Consider the following 17,184-nt stretch of genomic DNA (forward strand, 5'->3'; position numbering starts at 1 on the left):
CTTTACCCATTTAGCTGGGGCCACAGTGATTAGTCCTGGCCAGCTGTTTTTTTGTTCAATCCCTTAGGATTAGGCTAAGCGGCCGTCACTCCCTGTGTGCTCTGATTGGTCTAATTTATGGGCTAAAGTGTTTGGTACAACACCCTCTTTAAGGGGGGTGGGGGGATGAGGGCACTAATACCAATAATATGCATACACAAACCCTACCCTTGTCCCTTGTACAGACACACACACACACACACCATGACCCAGTAAACGCACACGTTAGGACCCTGTGAGGTTGCAGGCAGGAAGTGAAGACTGAAGGTGGTCTCCTGGTGTGGCTGGAGCCTGATCTCCTTCCACCAGACAGCTTCATTAATGCTGACAGGTCATAATGTTTATACATCCTTCATTTTCCCAAGTAAGAAACGGCATGCATTTCTGCTCAGCCAGTAACTCTATCACACGTATTATAAGGACATCCACAAATCTCGATATATCTCTATCTCTCCATCTCTGCGTCATAGGGAAGCTGTTGTGTGAGTATTTTGTGTAGTTAGGTGTGTGTGTAGTGGAAATGCGTGTACTGTGTGTTTTCTCTGTGGCATGGAAAGAGCGCAGGGTAAAGAAGGGCATTAATTATTTAATAAGATTAGGGAGAGGTGGGGCAAGGACTGGTGGGGAGGAGAGGGTGAGGGGGGAGGGGTGGAATGCGGGAGGGACTGAGAGCTCTAACTGCTCTCTTAGGCAGAGTATCTAAATGGTGTATTGGTGCATGTGGGTGTGTGGGTGTGTGTGTGTGTGAAGACGTGCGTGTGTGAGGTGAGGGATGGAGGAGACTTTTTCCACCTGGGGTTAGAGGGGTCTTGCCCAAATCCCCATGGTTACCATGGTTTCCAAACTGGTCTACTTTTTTTATCTAAGGTATGGAATTACTTTTTTCCTTGTGTGTGTGAGTGTATGTGTGTGTGAGTATATATGTGTGTGTGTGTGTGAGTGTATGTGTGTGTGAGTATGCATGTGTGTGTGTTAGTATGCATGTATGAATTCCTCTGTGATTATATCCATGTTAATCTTGAGATTAATCTCTTCTGGTGGGTACAGACTCAAAACACCAGTGTTGTATAGACTGACTGCATCTGTGTGATATAAAGTCACCACTCAGGGCTGGTATAGAGTCACCTGTGTACACAGTGTGTGCACAGATGAGTCTGTTTGAGTGTCTCTGTCATGTCTAGATCATGTAAATAACTGTTCTTGGTACCTGGTCCGTTGTCTCTCACACACGCATTCAGTTACTCCCTGCCACCAGCGGGTGGCAGTACAGATTCCTCTCTGCAGCAGGGTCGAGGTTGTACAGTAATGGCCTGGTCTGATCAGATATCACTGCACTGGAGGCAGAGCTGGAGATGGTCCGATAATTTTGCACATTATCCCCGACACACAGATGACAGATCCATGCCAATACACAGTTCAGTATGTTACTTTAAGTCTTTAAGCGAGTGTATCAAACAGGGAATTTCATATTTGTTTATCTTTTTTTACCTGTCCTTTCTGGCCCTTGTGTTTGAGCAGTTTTGTAACTGCTGCAACAATTCATTTAGGTTTAGCCTAATATTAGGATACAAACTAGCATAAAATGAATAAATTAATACAAAACAGGAAACAGTGTTACTGGGCTGACTGGACATTGTTCATGGGCTGACCGGACAACGGAGCGCGATCTTTTCTACTGTCTTCAAACTGGGGTGACTCCGCCCGAATTACACGGCTCGGTGCAGCCCCGGGCGGGGCCGTGGCGTTATTATTCATGTTGTCAAGGAGTGAGATCACTAGGACAGAGAGAAAGAGAGAGAGAGTTCCACTTGGATATTGTACAGATCCAAAGTTAATCGCGTGAGTCTACAATAATGCGGCGCGCAAGATGAGTCGCCAACAAGACTCAAAGGGAGTCATCTTGACCGGGTACTTCAGCAACAGCGAAGTTGTACCGCCTCTAACGGGACTAAACAATGTCGAGGACAGCGAGTCTCCTGCTCTAAGGTGAGAGGGAGAAAGAAATTGTTACCGTGTTTCAATTGAATGGAGAGGGGCAAAGGTCTGGTGATTGTCTCGTATGTTTTGCATCTCTTGCGGACACAAGCTGTCACACAGAGCCGCTGATACTTCTTCATAAAGCCTACTACGCGTATGCATTGAACTGACTTTACTGATTAAGTCTATAGAACCTCACGGTTCTATGAAATAGTTAAATTGAATGTTATATTTATCTCTTATTTTATAATGATACACTAGAGCAAACCTGTCGAGACAGATCTCTCACCAGACTACATAAACTGACTGAGCACCTAAGTAGAGAACAGACTGTGTTACTTACAAAATATACAGTGTTTGGTGTCTTGATGTTTAGAGAGAAGTGTAAACAACTTGTAAACAAGCCAGTGTTCACCAACAGCCAGGCAAAAAGAGGTGAGGTCACACAATGAGCACTGTCCTCTAGTGAAACATGACGCTGCTTCCTCTTCCCATTCAACTGGCCATCTGCAGACTGCAGCTGAGAACACTTGCCTGTGCGCACACACACACACACACACACACACACACACACACACACACACACACACACACACACACACACACACACACACACACACACACACACACACACACACACACACACACACACACACACACACACACACACACACACACACACACAAACAAACAAACAAACAAACAAACACATACATTATTTCCATGTGCCAGCTGGGTGTTCAGCTCCCCAGTGGTATGGCTAGTTTAATGTACATCACAGGCCCTAACCCTGTTAGGTGATAAAGTACAGGAGTGTATCTGTAGGACAAGCCTAAGCCCATGGCCAATATCAGACAGAGGAAGGAAGATCAAATGTGTTTATTCTGCCTGGTCTGGGACCAGGGATAGTTTAGCAGGCTGGGTAGACTGGTCTGGGACCAGTGTCCAGGGTCAGTTTAGCAGGCTGGATAGACTGAGGAGCTTGACTGTCAGAACTCTCCTGCAAGACTTATAACTCATATTAACAAAAGAGGACACATCACACCTGTTTTAGCATCACTTCACTGGTTACCAGTCCAGTATAGAATTCAATTTAAAATCCTGGTCCTTACCTTTAGAGCCCTGCATGGTCAAGTTCCTCCCTACATCTCTGACTTGATACAGCTTCATACTCCTACTTGTAGTCTGAGGTCATTAGGTCAGAAGCTATTAGTGGTTCCCTGCACTCATTTTAAAACTAGAGGGGATCCATCATTCCGAGCAGTGGCTCCTAGGCTGTGGAATGTCTTGCCTACCTTTCTACGCTGTGCAACTTCTGTCAAATCTTTTAAAAAGCAATTGAAGACTCTGCTATTCAAGCAGGCTTTTAGTTAGTCGAGGGGTTTTTATGGTTGTTTGTTATGTTTTCTATTTAAAATGTTTTTGTATCTTAATTTGTGGTGTTGTATTTCATTTTGTTGTGAAGCACTTTGTGATTTTTATCTGTCAGATGTGCTATACAAATGAACTTTACTTACTTACTTACTGGTCTGGGACCAGTGTCCAGGGCCAGTTTAGTGGGCAGAGGCAGTGGTTCTTAAACTTGTGTGTCTGGTAGTTTGGTGAATCAGTTGGTCTGCAACAGACACCTGCTCTGCTGCTCTAATGGAGAACAGAGGACAATGCACTGTTCATGAACTGGCTGGCTGGTTGCCTGGCTGATTGGTTAACTGACTTGTCAGGCTGCCATGCGGACTTTGCAAACCTTCTTGCTGGCTGGCTAACTGACTTGCAGGCTGGTTAACTGACTTGTGAGCTGGTTAACTGACTGATGTCCTGTCAGAGGTGTTATATGGTGTGTTCTGTCCTTTACAGTCATCACATATTATCTAGATTATTCATAATCATACAATAATAGCCAGCTCTGTGGGCAACTTGACCACAACCTACTGACTGATTACATAGAGGTTAGATTCGCCAAAGGTACAAAGAGTAAGACACACGCACACACACACACACACACACACACACTCAGGCACACACGTTAGTTTCAGTTTCAAGGTTACGCCTTTGAGTGTTTCTCTTTGATAAGATAAGATATATGAAGTCACATAAAACAGGTGAACACTGACACCGAAACCAAGGGGACTGCTAGCTTGATTATTGAATGTTTTGAAACCGTAATTATTGAGTGAGTAAATCAGTTAATTCATTTGTTGTTTTGGATGTAGGCTAGGGCTAGGCTCTTTGCTAGGATTGTGGCTCTTTGCTGGGATTAGGGCTTTGGATGTACCAGATATGACTATTCAGGGCCACAGTTGCTATTGACCATGGCCTTGGTGTCATGCAGTAGATTTGTGTTTGTTTCTCTAACACACACTCTCTGTGTCTTAGAGGGTTAAACACTATATAAAAACAAAATGAACATGGGAGGAGGTTAATTGTCGATATGTGTGTGTGTGGCTGTATCCAGTACACAGGAGCAGCTAAACAGTCTGACAGGCAGCACAGAATCAGCAGTTACTACAGTGAAACCACAGACACTGTGTCACTTTTTCCATTGACACACAAACACACGCACACGCATACACAACACACATAACGAACATAACACATACACTCACACACAACACACACACATACACACAAAAATATAGGAAACTCACCTGACTATATAGACACATTAACAATAAACCAACACACCTGTCCATGGATGGATATCATAACAGCATAACAGAAGATGCAGGCGAACAGAAATATACAGTACACACACAGACACACAGGCTAGAATTCATACTTCTTTATTGGCGTTATAGTTACACACTGTCAAACAATCATCATAAAATCGGATATGGATATGTATGGACTTTTTGTAATTAAGGAAAATTCTGTATGCATCAAGCACTCTCTCGTTTTCTCTTTTTTTCCCTTCTCTCTCTCTCTCTCTCTCTCTCTCTCTCTCTCTCTCTCTCTCTCTCTCTCTCTCTCTCTCTCTCTCTCTCATATATTTTCTCTCTCTCTCTCTCTCTCTCTCTCTCTCTCTCTCTCTCTCTCTCTCTCTCTCTCTCTCTCTCTCTCTGTTATTCATATATATATATATATATATATATATATATATATATATCTGCACATCACCTGTTGATCTGGCATGGACCAAGTGGCTTATCAGGGCGTTGTTCCAAATCCTTGTGCTCCAGAAGGGACTCCAGTGCAGTCTAATAAGGACTGCATCGGAGAACGGTGCGAGCACTGTAACCAGACCTATGTTCCAGAACTCCGCCTGGATAGTGAGTCTCCCATGCATGGTCCTGGAGTCAGAATCCTGCTGAATCAGCTGACCCCACATGGTCACTGGAGAGAATAAGGACAGACAGACAAGACTGAAATAAGACAGACAGACAAGCCCAGGCAGGCAGACAGTAAGGCAGCTCAACAGGTAGACTGACAGGCAGGCAGACAGACAGTCAGGCAGCTCAACAGGTAGACTGACAGGCAGGCAGGCAGACAGACAGTCAGGTCAACAGGTAGACTGACAGGCAGGCAGACAGACAGTCAGGCAGCTCAACAGGTAGACTGACAGGCAGGCAGGCAGACATAAAGACAGAAATGAATTATCTTTGTATTATCTATGAGTGTCGGTATGCACATACCTGTTAAGTCTAACTTGATTGGTTATTGCTGACTTTACACCAGTTAAGTCTAACTTGATTGGTGACTGTAGACTGCGATGCGTAGTTGTAAGTCTGACTTTATTGCTGGTGTGTGAGATTGACTCCACTTGTTTCCATGGCCCCGATAAAGAATGCTGCTGATCCATTCAGACCAGCTGGTGTATTATACCTAGTCACTAGTGTGTGTGTGTGTGTGTGTGTGTACTGTATCACACCCACAGTCTCTCCTCACCCACGGTCTCTCCTCACCCACAGTCTCTCCTCACCCACAGTCTCTCCTCACCCACAGTCTCTCAGCCCCAGTCTCTCCTCAGCCCCAGAGTCAGTGGGTCAGTGTTGGTACTGTATACTATACTTATGGTGGAGTATTATTAGTGGGTCAACAGCAGGGTGCCGAGGAACTGGTCAAGCTGAGTTGGAGGTTATTATAGCCTTCAAAGATGCCCTGCAGACCGGGGAAAGGGGGGTGGGGGCGGTAAGAGAGAGAGAACACATCTAAATATGTACCTCCGCCTTCTGCAACAGCATTCCTACTGTAGTAATTTAATAAAGCTGCTCCGTCTAACAGCAGGGGCAACACAGGGTGTGTGTGGGTGTGTGTATGTGTGTGATACAGTCTGAGAACAGCATGGCCCTCTGCCACTGCCCAGCCTGTTCCATAACCTTCAGTCTACAGAGACTGTGCTTTTGATTAGAAAGCAGGCTAGAGATTCCCCATGGTGTTGGTGTCTGACTCTGGAGCCCTTCTGTCATGTTGACATCTACTGTATCTAGTTGTATCATGTTCCATATTAATAGAGGGTTTGTCCCCAGATAACCTGCTCACGTGAATCAGCAATATTCTGTGTAATAATATCTCCCTCTCTCCGTCTCTCCCTCCCCTTTTGTTTCTCTCTCCCTCCTTCCATAACTCCCTCTCTCTCCATCACTTTCTCTCCATCTCTCCCCCTCCCTTCCCCCTATCTGGCTCTCTCTCCCTCTGTTCAAGTAGGAGGAGTGGTCACTATAGTGTACAGGCCAAAGGCAAACATGGCCCCACCCCTGGCCTTAGCCCCGCCCCTGGGTCCAGCCCTATCCTCAAACCCACCCATCTCTCCCCCGCATCAAACTCCACCAACATATCGGGGCAAGGCTCTACCCCCTCCTGCAAGCTGCCCTATCAGCGATGCAACTCACAGGACTCCCTGGATGAGCTGGCCATGGATGACTACTGGAAGGAGGTGGAGCACATCAGCTCCAGCCGGGGGGCAGAAGGGGCAGAGGGGGGAGAGGGGGGAGAGGGGGCAGAGGGGGGAGAGGGGGAGGCCCAGGAGGAGGTGCAGCTGAAGGTGCCTGAAGGTTAGTATGGTGGGGTACCAGGGCTTGTATATAATATTATTCTCTGGAGGGGTATCTAGCGTAGATAGTATTATGGTCTGGAGACAGTCTCCAGGTTCATCCTGACCTCATCAGTGTCTTATTAGAACCAATAAGCTGTATTCAGATAGAGCAACTGAGACAGGTTTAAGTAGATTTAGAATGTGCTAGTATGTTTCTCAAACTAGACTTTTGGAAAGCACTGCCTGTGTGAGCCTTCCTGGAGATTAATCTGCATCGCACATCAGACCCTGGGAGACTGCACTGACAGGAAACACAAACAACTTCTCACACACACACCTGCAAATGCTAGGTGTTTATTAGGGTTACATTGTTTCAACAGGACTGGGATTTCTGCAACATCCTGTGTTGATGTTGGTCTTAAACAGGATGCTCATATAAACATGGCAAGAAAAGAGAGGGAGAGCGGAAAAGAGAGAGTTAGACAGAGAGAAACAGACACAGAGAGAGAGACAAAGAGAAAGAAAAGAGAGTTAGAGAGAGACCAGCTACTGACGACAGCAGATTTTCACACAGAACTTAACCTTCCTCTTTCTCTTCTGCTCTCTCCCTCTCCTGCTCTCTCCCTCTCTCTTTCTTTCTCTCCTGTTTCCTTTCCGTATTTGCTCTTCCTTCCCTCTCTCTCATCCTCTGCCCCACCCCCCCCGGTCAAATCCCCGCTGCCTGTCATGTAGAAGGGGAGCAGGAAGAGGCGTGGCTAGAGGAGGCGGGACTTGCCATGCTGTTTGATGATTCGTCGGTGGAGAAGGAGGACAGTCTGGTGCTGCTGTCCACTCTGACGCGCACACAGGTGGCAGCCGTGGAGCGCCGGCTCACCTCGCTGACGCTACGCAAGAGGAAGCAGACACACCACGTCCCCGACGTACGGGACATCTTCAGACAGGGGTCAAAGGTCAGATATCACCAGTGTGCAGGTTTTGTTTGTTTATTCATTCATTCATTTATTCAGAACTTATACAATGAAATGGCCAATTTGTTACTTCATCCACCCTGACAGCACAAAGACTGATATGCAGTTTATGACAACCCCCTCCATCCCCTCCCTTCACTCTTCTCCTGTGTTCAGAGTTCAGTAGGGGGAGGGGGGGTCTTCAGTGGGAGCTGAGGGTGGTTGTCCTCTAGGATAGCTTGGGTTAGTGTACTCTAACTTGGGCCTTGTGTTCAGGGGAAGTAAGAGAGCATGGGGCAATGTAGAGCAGGGTGGGGGATTGGAATGCAGAAGTGGTCAAATGTACAGAACATGCTTGTTCACTGGTTAACCATCCAGCTAACAATACCATCATTATCTGTCAGCACTGAGGGTAAAAGGAGGTAATACATAACTGTTACTGACTAACAGACGTGCCTAACAGCAGTTAAGTCAATGTTCCATTAATCCACGTCTCTGAGTTTGACTGTGTAGCCTGATGGGGTGGATGTGCTCTGTACTCTGTTCCAGGAGCAAGAGGCCCCGCCCACAGCAGGAAGTGAGACCAGGAATGAGGAAGCAGCTTCTGCTGGTATGCGTCCCCGCCCCCTTCCCCCAGCACTGGCCTCAGCATGCCTTTCTCAGCAGTGGACCTTGAGAATCACCTCTCAACTGTGTGTGTGTGTGTGTGTGTGAATAAAGTCTGCAGCTTGAGATCCTAGAAACAACTTAGTGTCACAAAGGTTCAAGATTCCACACAGACACACACACATGCACACACACAGACACACATACACACACAGTAATGGTATCCTACACTGCCTGCTGAGGGAGACTTTGGTCCTCTCTGGATTTTAACACCTAGTTTTGGTAGCTCTGCCATACTAATAATGTCTGGTTGTGTGGTGTGTTTCTGTACATGTTCCTGTGTGTGTGTGTGTGTGTGTGTGCAGGAGTAGACCATGGAAGGGTAGAGGCAGAAACTGACCTGAACCTGGAGGTGTCCTTCTCAGAGCAGGCCCTCAGCTACAGAGAGGGGTCAAAGGTTGCAGAAGAGGCCTCATGTGACACGGATGACCAACTTCCTGTAAGTTCCAAAACCAAAACCAATTATTATCAATATATCCATAAACATCTCAATCAATCAATCAACCATATGAAGAGTCTGTATATGAAGAGTCTGTAATTGTACAGTTGGAGGCAAAACAATGAGTTTTAAGAGCAGACATTTGACCATTTCCATGTCCAAGTGGGTCTGGCGTGTAGGCCGACATGAGTACCACCAGGTGTGTGTACCTGTGTGTGAACCTTTGTGTAGCAGCCTATACCCTGAACAACACCTCGGGTAAACATTAACACCAGCTCAGACTTACCTGCTGCAACGACAGTGCAAAGGTCACCTGGCTGAATACAGGAAGTGCCAGTGCACCACGGGAGGTTCTATTGGCTATTGCAAGGCTCACTGGCCTGCTATTGGGCCAGACTGGTCTCACTAGGCTCTGACTTGTTACAAAAAGGACTGTTAGGTGTGAACAGATTCAAACCTTGGGTGACTTAAAGTGGGTGAAAAAAACCTAGGTGACTTAAAGTTCCCCAACCTCAGTTTATTGACAGGTCTATGGACCACACCGAAAAAAGGTAGTGAGATAAAACGATACTGTCTGCTCTGAGATTTATTCAATCAGTGTGTTGAGAGTGGAGCTCCTCTAGCTGTGCAGTGGATGTTAGCTACAGTCTGATCATCAGTCTCTCAGCTTCTACCTCCCCCTAGAGGCCAGATTAGGTACTGAAGATCATCAGAAAATTAGGTCATTATATTTCACTGGCTCTGATCTCACTCTTACTGTGTGTGTGTGTATCAGAACTTCAAGGTGATTCGGGACAAGACTGGGCTGACCAAGGTGGGGGACCTTTCACCCCAGGACATGAAGAAGGTCCACCGCCTGGTCCTCATCGAGATGACGGCGCTGTACGACACGGCCGGGATCGACCTCAAGGCTCACAAGGCCGTCAAATTGAAGGTCAAAGGTCAGAGTGTTGGAAAGGAAGACGCATAGCAGCACTGCTTCTAGGCACAGACAGAGCTGAGTGTTTATGGATGTGTATATGTCTGTTGGTGAATATGTATATCTATTTTTGTGTATATGTATGTATGTACTTGTGTGTGTCTACATGTGTATGTGTCTGTGTGTGTGTGTGTGTGTGTGTGTATGCGTCCTTCTACTGGATCTCCAGAGTGGGGTCTTTTTGGCGTGCCCCTGGTCACCCTCCTGGAGCAGGACCAGGGCAGAGCTCCAGGAACCAGGGTCCCCATCATCCTGCAGAGGGTGAGAGGACCCCGTCAGCTACTGTCGGCTCTGTTTACTGTTCATACCGTCCTTATGTGTCTGACTGGGGTTGTGGTTGTTGTTGCCAGCTAATCAACCACATAGAGGAGGAGGGTCTGGACACTGAGGGTCTGCTAAGGATACCTGGATCAGCCACTAGAGTCAAGGTTAGTCCATACCTGGATGAGTTAAGGTCAATCTGTTTATACTTTGATCATTAGTCAAGGGAGTCTGTCTGGGGGAAACCTCAAACACGTGTTTAACGTGTGTGTATGTGTTCCAGGCGGTATGTCAGGATCTGGAGGCTAACTTCTATGAGGGCGTGTTTCCCTGGGAGACCCTGAAGCAGCACGATGCTGCCAGCGTGCTCAAGCTGTTCATCAGAGAGCTGCCCCACCCCCTGCTCACTGTGGAATACCTCAACGCCTTCATAGCTGTGCTCAGTATGTAGCCTTCATAGCTGTGCTCAGTATGTAGCCTTCATAGCTGTGCTCAGTATGTAGCCTTCATAGCTGTGCTCAGTATGTAGCCTTCATAGCTGTGCTCAGTATGTAGCCTTCATAGCTGTGCTCAGTATGTAGCCTTCATAGCTGTGCTCAGTATGTAGCCTTCATAGCTGTGCTTAGTATGTAGCCTTCATAGCTGTGCTAGGCCTTCTGTAACTGTGCTCTGTATATAGCCTTGACACTTAAATAGAAGCTGTTGTATTTTATTAACTTGTGTTTGTGTGAATAGAACTGCCCACTAAGAAGCAGCAGCTTCAGGCTCTCAACCTGCTGGTCTTACTACTGCCAGAGGCCAACAGAGACACTCTCAAGGTGTGTACCACACCCACACATACACCCCCACCCCACACACACAACATGCATGGTACGTTATGTCAAGTCATCTCATATCATTGATCACATTGTGTCATGCTATCAAGTAATGTGGTGTGATTCCTGTCTTTAGACCCTAATGGAGTTCTTCCAGCGAGTCATAGACCACAAGGATCAGAACAAGATGACACTCAACAATGTCTCCGTGGTGATGGCGCCCAACATCTTTATGTTCAAAGGCTTCCGCAGTAAAATCAGTGAGCAGCAGGAGTTCTCCATGGCAACCGGCATCGCCAACATCGTCCGTCTGCTAATACGCTACCAGAACCTGCTATGGACGGTTCGGCCCCTACCCTCTATCTCTCCTTTCCTTAATCCCTCCATTCATCATCCCTCTATCTCTCCTATCCTTCATCCCTCCATTCATCATCCCCCCTATCTCTTCGTTCCCTCATCCCTCTGTCCTTCTATCTTCCTGTCATGTGTGTCCCAGATCCCCAATTTCATCATGAATCAGGTGAGGAAGCAGAATGCAGAGAACCAGAGGAAGACAAACAAGGACCACGCCATGAGGAAGATCCTGAGGAGGATGGCCTACGATCGCGATAAGATTGACAAGCCTGACAGAGGCTCTGCTGAGGTAACAGTCCACTCCTCAGCTTCCTAGTTCACCTAAGGACACAGGGTATGGCTCCAGCCTGACATCTTCTGGTCATACGCTGCACTACAGGCATGGAGTTTAATTAGTTACAAATACTCAACAGAATTTACATATTATTTGAATTACAAAAATGAAAACATGTGTTTTGAATATATGTAGAATAGCAGAAATTATATCTGCTTATGAAACCCTTGATAACAATGTTGGGTGTGTATAAATTCACAGATGGATGCATATCAGAGTGTGCGTGTGCGTACTGTATACATACTTGTGTGTGTCCGTCCAGCAGGACAGTGTCCAGGGCTTCATACGTGTCCAGGCTCCCCAGTTCTCCAAGGTGTCCATGGCTGTACAGCTGACTGAGAAGCTGCAAGCAGCTGACGTGCTCACACGATTTCTCAGCCAGGACGGGTAACACACAAACACACGGGCACACACATGCACACCTACACACATATACACACCTTTATATGGACACCAATGCTTACATAAACACATAAAGACTGATAAATGTCATAACATTTTGAAATGTCACAAAAGGTTTTCCTCAAGTTTGTTTTATCCATTATTAAACACTAGAATCCTTGCTCTCTTTCCCCCCCTCCTCCTTCTTCCCTCCCCTGCCAGCTGTGTGTCTGTGAAGAGGGAGGACCTGTGCCTTTATGAGATAGGAGGGAATATCAGTACGTTTCAGCATCATCAGTACAAATGTCAAACGTAAAAACACACGCAAAGTAGCATCTGGCTAACGTGTGTCTTGTCTGTGTGTGTGTTCAGAAGAGCGCTGTCTGGATGAGGAGACCTACATGAAAGACCTCCAGGAGCTTAATCCCAGTGCAGAATGGGTAATCAAGGCTGCTCTGCGATAGGACCTGCCTTTCTGTGTCTGATTGGATGCCTGCCTGCCCTAGTAACCGCCCAATCAGTCTGATAGGCTTTCTGTTGATATACAGCAACACAGAAGAATGTGGGTGTCGTCAAACAAGAGAAAAGGGAAACTACAGCCAATGATATTGGACTGACCCCACCCCACCCCCACCATTCCATGACCCCTCACCTAGCCCCCTCTTCTCAACTCTGACCTAACAAGGAACGTGACTGGCCCGTGAACTGTGGTTAGGGGTCAGGTGTGTCACATGATTGATGATGCACCTGCTAGTGCTGTAAGCAGACTAAACAGCTGATGGACATGAATGAGCTCTTTATTGAAACATTCAGTCTTAGAACCTTAAAACCTAAAACAATTTTCCCCATAGGATACCACATAGAACCACTCTGGCTTCCAAATACAATATATTTTCCACATGGAACAACATCTATTGTGAACGACTCAGTCTAGAATTCTCCCAGAGTTCCAGATAGTTGGGGTCCCCTACAGAAACAAATGACTCGACACAGTACTGAGAACGTGTTGAAAGGCTGTAGTGTGGAGCCACAGAACAACTGGGTGGTGTTCTCCATGCCCCAAGCCCCCCCCCTCCCCTCCCCCCATGAGAGAGGGCAGAGGGCAGATAAAGATAGAAACAATCAAATGGTTTCCTCACCTGGTTCCCAGCAGTCCGTGCTGTTAGAGCAGCTGCAGTAGCTACTCCATCAGTGATCACTGATAATCTGATGTGTGGTCTCAGCATGAACACCCCCACACACTGACATTCTAGTGTGGTCCCCTTATGCATGCATACACACACACACACTTACCAATGTGGTTCTAGCATGGTAAGCTAACCACATCTCATAACATAGCTTTAGCCTGGTGGCAAAGGTGGACAGTATTCATACTGAGGAGTTTAATGGATTAATCTCTTGCATATCATAGCTATCTGGCTACAGCACATAGTATTTTAATGCCAGACTAAAGGTCGGATGTTGACTCATAAGTCGACCTGTTGGTCAACATAATGCAAAACCCTGGGTAATCTCTAGAGAACACTAATGTTGATGTGTTGTTGTTGTCCAGGGTTCCAAGCCCTCATCGGTACACACACTGACAGACACACACACACACACACTGACACTCTGCCATTCATTGTGGTGGAGACAGAAGGAATCAAATTGTTTAATAAGTGATATGTAATCATGTGTTTGTGTAGCATGTTCAGCCAGCATCAGGAAAGGACAGACCACTGTACCACAGCTCACAGCATCTCTTTATTACCAAGACTAATTAGATAGAAGCGATACAAAAGATATATGAACTCTCTGTAACATGTTGATTTGACCAACTATTCCTCTCCTCTCTTGTCCTGTCTACTGTGAACATAGCTGGGTCAGTAATCTTATGACTGTACTGCAGCTTCTGAATGACCACTAAACTCCCTGTAAATAAAGAAACCATGAAATGACTGTTGTGGTATTGAGTGTGTGTGTATGTTGTCTACATCATTAACACATGCTTTCTAGAGTGGGCGTGACTTGTTGCCTGGAGGGCTTGTCTGTATTGGCTGAAAGGCACCGGGACACAGCGAGGGGGGCGGAGCTTGCCACTGAGCAGTAGACCACATACTGCTGTCACCATGTTCTGAAGACGCATCATATCTGAAACACACGCATATACAGTATTATATCAGGTCTGATTAGGTGGTGTGTTAAGTTCATGGCAACCAGTACAAAAGAAGCGAAAGACAAAAGTTACTGTGACAGGAAGAAGTGAGGCTAGAGGTCATCACTATGGTTACCATGTCTGTTGTCCCTCTTCCACTGTGTCATCCAGAAGCCGCGGAGCTTGAGGTTGTTGAAGATCAGACAGCCCTGCAGGACACACAGACAGACTGGTCAGGCAGACAGACAGTCAGGTCAGACACACAGACACAGACAGTCAGGTCAGACAGACCAGACAGACAAACAGACAGACAAACAGACTAGAGAGAATAGGAGACCGGAGGAGAAGACCAGAGGGGTGTACTCACAGTAGGTACCAGGAGAGGTTTCCTGGACATCCCTCCATAGGTTACCATGGTAGCGCCCTCTCTGGAGGGATGCAAACATCACTAGCTGAGGAAGCATTCTGCTGTGACTGTCCATACACTGAGGTGACAGCTAATATAGCTCAACACATACACAACCTATTCAGTATACAGATGAGAGTATGTGACCTAAGTCCCAGGTGACAGTGCCCCATACGTCATGTGTGTCATAAAGGTAGACTAAAACAAAACATGGATATAATTCCTCTGGTTAAATACTACGTACTGTCTTCAGATGGCTAAATCTACCACACCTTACTGTAGTACTGTGGTGCAGGGTTGTATCTCTGCAGCTTTAAACAGTTTTACAGCCCTAGCTAAGACTCCTCAGCAGACTGACCGTAGCTGGGCGAGGACCAGCCCACCGCTCCGACCCCCCACACAGTTCAGCCCCAGGACTGGTCGAGGCAGACCCTGTCATATATGGAAACAAAAACGGTTTCAGTGGAAACTGCACAATTTTTTTGTCAGTATAGACCATTACAAGAAAAATAATTTTGAACATAATCTTAATAATTGAACATAGACATTGGTCGGTTGGTCTCGTCACCTGTAGGGCCTGGCCCCGCACATTATATAGCTCCTCCTCTGTGACAACCAGGTCTGCCCCCATCTGCTTAAGCTCCTCCTTCACCTCCTGCTGATTAGCTCTGAGAGAGGGTACAGGAAGCTTCCATTCAAACAATCCACATTCTGGTCTGTTTTATGCTGTTCTACACTATTTTGTTCTTTTCTGGTCTACTTTTTTCAGTTGGTGGTCAGGATGACAATTAGAGGGGTGTAAGGGTTGGGGGCAGGATTATGTCTACCTGTCTCTGATGATGTTGATGGTCTTCAGCCCCAGAGTTGAAGCTATCTGAATCACTGCTTGACCCACAGCACTGTTGGCCCCATTCTGGATCACACAGGAGCCTGGGGGAGGGTGGGGAGGGAGGGAGGAGAGGAGGGTGGGGAGGGAGGGAGGAGAGGAGGGTGGGGAGGGAGGGAGGAGAGGAGGGTGGGGAGGAAGGGAGGAGGGTGGGGAGGGAGGGAGGGAGGAGAGGAAGGTGGGGAGGGAGGGAGGGAGGAGAGGAGGGTGGGGAGGGAGGGAGGGAGAAGAGGAGGGTGGGGAGGGAGGGAGCATAGAGGGGGAGATAGGAGGGAGAGGAAGAAGGGAGGAGTGAGGGGCGGGGGGAAGTTAAGGAAAAGAAAGAACTCTCTTAATCGAACACTCCTGTTTATCCCAGCCTGAAGCAGGAGTACAGTATGAGCCTGCCTGGAGGGAGCTGGGTGACGTCGTGCAGCATGCGGTAGGCAGTGCAGGGGTTCACTGCCACTGTGGCGGCCTCCAGGACTGACAGCTGTCTGGGCACCTGGAGGAGATCCTCCTCCTCACACACCACCTCCGTCCTCCACGTACCTACACACACACACACACACACACACACACACAGTTTCACTCTCTCGCACACAGCTGCACACACACATCGTTTTACACTCACACACACAAATGTTTGGGTCTTTACCAAACCCGGCATCCCAGGGAATGGCCCAGTTTCCTGGTCGCAGATTGATGACATCACTCCCCACCTCCACCACCTCCCCCACCCCCTCATTTCCCCCCACAGAGGGAAGGGGAGGCCTGATGGGGTAGGTGCCTGGGGGAGAAACATTCCAATTAAATTACATTCAATAGTGTTTGTTTGTGTGCCTGCATGTGTGCGTGTGTCAGTGTGTTACCTTGCAGCATGTTGATGTCTGCAGGGTTGATAGGAGCAGCCAGCATCTTCAGTCTGATGCTATGAGGCCCCAGGGCTGGAAGAGACATCTGCTCCATCCTGCACACATAGACCAGATAGACACCCCTTAATGAACAACCCAACATCACGCGCAGGGAACCACAAAGGCATAGCCTGTTTAATAGGCAAGACCAAAGAGGTTTAGGGTGTTTAATAGGAGTGACTGGAGAGGTATGTTTCTAGTAAAGCCCACCACTAACCTGACCAAATCCAGCAGGTCTCCATGGTGTCTGTAGACCAGTGCTGAGCAGGTGTGGTGCAGGTGGAAGGCTCCAATGCCAGGACCTGGGGCTTGTCTGCCTCTCTGCCCCAGGAGGAGCTCTCTCCCCTGGGTAAATCTGACCAGAACCCTCCTCATGACAACCAAAGTTGGACTGGAAATGAGACGTACGTACACACTGCGATGTGATTGCTTAATGCCAGCTCTCGCTCTCGCTCTCTCTCTTCCTTGCTTTCTCGTACTTCAAAATCTGAAGTAATGCTGGGATTTCTTCAGTTAGGAGATAAGCACTTGTTCCTTAAATAGTCTTCCTCGGTAGTCTGCTACTCACAGCTCAGAAGCATGGCTGGTGTTCACCCCTCCAGGGTTGGGACTGTCGTGAAAGGACAGGTGTAACTTGATCAGAGATTATTTCTCTCAGTGTGCCTCTTTTGTATTTAAGTTGGACTTTTATTTGAACCTTTTCA

At 47.2% G+C, this 17,184-nt stretch overlaps 2 protein-coding genes across 4 annotated transcripts; one reads left to right on the plus strand and one right to left on the minus strand.

Moving 5' to 3' along the window:
* Nucleotides 1-1,830: 1,830 nt before the first annotated feature.
* arhgap18 (Rho GTPase activating protein 18) lies at nucleotides 1,831-14,099 on the plus strand. 3 transcript variants are annotated; one of them, XM_067241966.1, is made up of 15 exons: nucleotides 1,831-2,025; nucleotides 6,655-7,004; nucleotides 7,718-7,935; nucleotides 8,482-8,542; nucleotides 8,904-9,037; nucleotides 9,813-9,978; nucleotides 10,186-10,277; nucleotides 10,367-10,444; nucleotides 10,561-10,720; nucleotides 11,013-11,095; nucleotides 11,229-11,435; nucleotides 11,589-11,735; nucleotides 12,043-12,167; nucleotides 12,384-12,439; nucleotides 12,534-14,099. In XM_067241966.1, the coding sequence occupies exons 1-15, from the start codon at nucleotides 1,907-1,909 to the stop codon at nucleotides 12,623-12,625; spliced, it is 2,088 nt and encodes a 695-aa protein (XP_067098067.1). In that variant the 5' UTR covers nucleotides 1,831-1,906; the 3' UTR covers nucleotides 12,626-14,099. The 3 variants fall into 3 exon arrangements, with proteins under 3 accessions (XP_067098067.1, XP_067098069.1, XP_067098068.1); XM_067241968.1 differs by having other exon boundaries at nucleotides 12,046-12,167; XM_067241967.1 differs by having other exon boundaries at nucleotides 6,658-7,004.
* LOC136947775 (enoyl-[acyl-carrier-protein] reductase, mitochondrial) lies at nucleotides 14,093-16,855 on the minus strand. Its single transcript, XM_067241969.1, has 10 exons — nucleotides 16,698-16,855; nucleotides 16,439-16,536; nucleotides 16,225-16,356; nucleotides 15,975-16,118; nucleotides 15,529-15,631; nucleotides 15,270-15,369; nucleotides 15,060-15,133; nucleotides 14,663-14,723; nucleotides 14,432-14,504; nucleotides 14,093-14,291 (listed from the first exon to the last, which is right to left on the minus strand). The coding sequence occupies exons 1-10, from the start codon at nucleotides 16,853-16,855 to the stop codon at nucleotides 14,131-14,133; spliced, it is 1,104 nt and encodes a 367-aa protein (XP_067098070.1). The 3' UTR covers nucleotides 14,093-14,130.
* Between the last annotated feature and the right edge of the window lie 329 nt (nucleotides 16,856-17,184).

The sequence above is a fragment of the Osmerus mordax genome, chromosome 8 (assembly GCF_038355195.1).
Source record: "Osmerus mordax isolate fOsmMor3 chromosome 8, fOsmMor3.pri, whole genome shotgun sequence".
NCBI classification, from domain to species: domain Eukaryota; kingdom Metazoa; phylum Chordata; class Actinopteri; order Osmeriformes; family Osmeridae; genus Osmerus; species Osmerus mordax.

Bases quoted from the DNA above. Each gene is read 5' to 3' on its own strand.
- arhgap18 (XM_067241966.1), top strand. From the start codon at position 1,907: ATGAGTCGCCAACAAGACTCAAAGGGAGTCATCTTGACCGGGTACTTC. The intron at 7,005-7,717 runs GTTAGTATGGTG...CCTGTCATGTAG, and splicing joins GCAGCTGAAGGTGCCTGAAG to AAGGGGAGCAGGAAGAGGCG. The intron at 10,445-10,560 runs GTTAGTCCATAC...TATGTGTTCCAG, and splicing joins GATCAGCCACTAGAGTCAAG to GCGGTATGTCAGGATCTGGA.
- LOC136947775 (XM_067241969.1), bottom strand. From the start codon at position 16,855: ATGAGGAGGGTTCTGGTCAGATTTACCCAGGGGAGAGAGCTCCTCCTG. The intron at 15,134-15,269 runs GTGACGAGACCA...CATATATGACAG, and splicing joins TGCGGGGCCAGGCCCTACAG to GGTCTGCCTCGACCAGTCCT. The intron at 14,505-14,662 runs GTGAGTACACCC...TGTGTCCTGCAG, and splicing joins AACCTCTCCTGGTACCTACT to GGCTGTCTGATCTTCAACAA.